This window comes from Bombina bombina, chromosome 1 (genome assembly GCF_027579735.1).
Source record: "Bombina bombina isolate aBomBom1 chromosome 1, aBomBom1.pri, whole genome shotgun sequence".
Lineage (NCBI taxonomy): Eukaryota > Metazoa > Chordata > Amphibia > Anura > Bombinatoridae > Bombina > Bombina bombina.
Window position 1 is genome coordinate 1,545,813,062 of NC_069499.1, and position 3,257 is coordinate 1,545,816,318.

Genomic DNA, 3,257 nt, shown 5'->3' on the forward strand with positions numbered 1-3,257 from the left:
AGTATTAACCCCATAAAAAATGAAAGGAAACAAATAAATACTGATAATATTCATCAGTATTTTTTGTTTTCATTAATTAACTTTGTGCATTCATTCAGATTTTTGTTTTGCAAAAGCAAAAAGCCGATTTTTCGATGCATTCGTAACAAAACTAATGCACATCCCTACTATCGGTTGTGCTACACTTGTAGTCTAGCCCAATATTTGGTCATACTATGAACCAATGAGCATTAGCAGGAAGTGCCTATAAGCTAATGGATATTTGTAAGAAAGCAAATGATTCAGTTGTATTAGTTTCAATTTAAATAGCTGTTACTTTACATTTTTTTTCATTCTCTTGTAAGGGCTAGATTACAAGTGAAGCACTATCTTAACGTTCGCTGGTAAAGAGGCAAATTTGTCCCTTTACCAGCAAATGTTAAATAACCAACCATTGCAAGTGCCTGATTAATGTTACTGCTAGCTCATTTTTACACTTAATGCTAGAAATCATTAACCAGAGGTCAGACCTCTGTAATATCAGCGCACATTTACGTGCGCGGGTATTACGGAGTTTAGCGTCAATATTGCGCTTGCGTAAGCGCAATATTGTGCTACACTCGTAATCTAGGCCTAAATTTTATTACAATTACAATTTAGTACAATGTCCTCCTAATAAATATATAGATATGTGAAGCAATATTGAATTCTAGGTTCTTATATAAGTGCCAGGATTGGCTGAGGTAAAACTTTCACTGAAGGTCAGCTAAGTCTGATGCAATCCTGTGCACAAGCGGATAGATTACATCTACAATAAAGTAGACAATGTCATGAAAGTTAATCTACATTACCTACACCATCACTAGGTATTCTATGATAAGGTTATAAAAGATGGAGCCATACATTTACAGATGATACCTTTTTCACTTGTAACAGGCGGACTTGTGTTCTTTGGGATCTGCAGCCTGGTTCTAGATGTATTTAAGATTGGATATTACATCAGCTACATTGAGTGTGAGTCTTCAATCAAACTCATCCATCCAATGGTGCAGAGCGCATTTATCATCCTTCAGGTGAGAGTCTTTAACACACAATATACATAAATATATAGATGTTCATACTTCTATATCCATAACAGTGACGTTTCAACTGTATCTTCTCTATGTTTTGTCTTTATCATCATCTCCTGCAGATTGTAAGCTCTTTGGACAGGGCCCTCCTGCATAAATTGTTTTGTTTATTCTGTTTTAATCTTTCTGTTTCTTTTTTTATTTTTACCACAAATCAGTGTCATTATGTTATGATTCATCATGTACCCAGCACTAAATAATACATCTCTCCATATTTAATCTTTGGTTTCTGTTTTACAGACATATTTCCTCTGGGTCTCCAGCAAACACTGTGTGCAGATTCATACCAACATCTCCAGGTAAGGCATGTCTATATCAGCTGTCCAGGGTATCTATAGAGTATTGTTCATGTTTGTGCCATGTGATAGCTGCAGATCATTTTTTTTTTTTATTATTTTAGGTATGGACTAATGCTAATACTGATCACAAACCTTAGCATATGGATGGCGGCTGTGACTGATGAGTCTGTCCATCAAACCTCTGACCTGGAAGATGATTACCCTGACCTTCATAATGCCTTGCATGGATCTGATGACAGTAAAGGTATGTGGCTTTAACTATTTGTATATAAGGGGAAGAAATTGTAATATTTAGCTCTTACTATTTATATGTAAGGGGATAAAATTGTAAACTTTTGCTCCTGTAAATTCTTGCACCATTCAGTCAATAATGTACTTTTTCTTGCTCCCTCTAGGTGTTAGTGGAGTGCATAAACACACATGTCAATGCAGTAATCGTCTGTGTCATATCTTCCAGGAGGGCTATTATTACCTGTATCCCTTTAACATAGAGTACAGCCTCTTTGCCTCAGCCATGACTTATGTCATGTGGAAGAACGTGGGCCGCGTAATGGATGATCATGTGCCACCTCATAGCCGACTTAGCCCCTGCTTTTGTTTCAAGAGTATCTTTGTGGGTCTCCTGCTTGGTGTAGTGGTGGTGCTCGGTGGTGTTATCACTCTTGTTCTCTACAAGATCAAGGTCAACAGTCCAGAACGTGCACAAAAGGCTCATATCATGTTCTACTCTTTTAACATTGTAACGCTCAGTCTAATGTCTATGGCCTCCCTTGCTGGTTCTATTATCTACAGATTTGACAAGAGAGATATAGATGTCCACAAGAATCCTACAAGGACTTTGGATGTGGCCCTTCTTCTTGGGGCTGCTCTAGGTCAGTACTGCATTGCCTACTACACCATAGTAGCAATGGTGAGCACCACTCCTGGCAAACTGCTTAACTGCTTGAACTTGGTATACTCTCTGCTCATGATTGTGCAACACACTGTGCAGAACACCTTCATTATTGAGGGGCTGCACAGGGAGCCCTTCAAGGATGAAGCCTTAGAGCCAGAAAAAGGTTTGGCTTTTGCCAATGTAGCTGTGACATCTTCATTGCCTGACAATCTTTCACTAGCATTCTCAATGCCGGGCCCAGATCATGTGGTTAATGACAATCAGGAAACACATCCAAAGCAAAATCTCAAGAGAAGACTGGTTCAGGAGATCTCCCTCTTTCTGCTCTTGTGTAATATCATTGTAAGTTTTGGGGTTCCTGCATCCATTCTGCAATTTTGCATAGTAACACTTTAAATATACTACTTATCCAGAGTAACAGTAAAATCAAACTTAATGATATTGCTTGTCATGTTTTTCTTTTCCTTTCATTACTAGGCATAAATATCTCCCAAGGTTGTTATATCCTATACTATTCACTTATCACTATTCAAGATTCTAATATTAAATACTTACATTGATGTCTCTTCTCTCCACAGCTTTGGCTCATGCCAGCATTTGGTGCTCGACCACAGTTGAAAAATAATCTGGAGTTAAATTTCTATGGAATTCAGATATGGTCGATAATAACCAACATTTGCCTTCCATTTGGCATCTTCTACCGCATGCACTCAGCTGCAAGTCTCCTAGAGGTGTTTAGAATGTCCTAGGAGCAACTGACATAGACCAGTTGGAGAGTGAATGCTTTCTAAATAAGGAGCGATAAAAAACTATGAAAGGACTATGAAGGATTGTAGCTAAAAATGAGAAGCTACAGATAACGAAACCTTAAAGAGAAACAAGGAATGTAGGAGAATATAATTATGATCCTGGAAATGAGAACATTGGGGAAAATAGACATTCTCAGGGACACTT

At 37.9% G+C, this 3,257-nt stretch overlaps 1 protein-coding gene across 1 annotated transcript in view; it reads left to right on the forward strand.

Moving 5' to 3' along the window:
- The window catches only part of LOC128667139 (proton channel OTOP2-like), a 5,537-nt gene extending 2,485 nt beyond the window's left edge, over window positions 1–3,052 (forward strand). Inside the window, exons 2-6 of the mRNA XM_053722063.1 lie at window positions 916–1,052; window positions 1,350–1,408; window positions 1,510–1,652; window positions 1,804–2,645; window positions 2,882–3,052. Of these exons, the coding sequence (XP_053578038.1) occupies window positions 916–1,052; window positions 1,350–1,408; window positions 1,510–1,652; window positions 1,804–2,645; window positions 2,882–3,052 (1,352 nt within the window). The remainder of the gene's footprint in view (window positions 1–915; window positions 1,053–1,349; window positions 1,409–1,509; window positions 1,653–1,803; window positions 2,646–2,881) is intronic.
- Window positions 3,053–3,257: the final 205 nt, after the last annotated feature.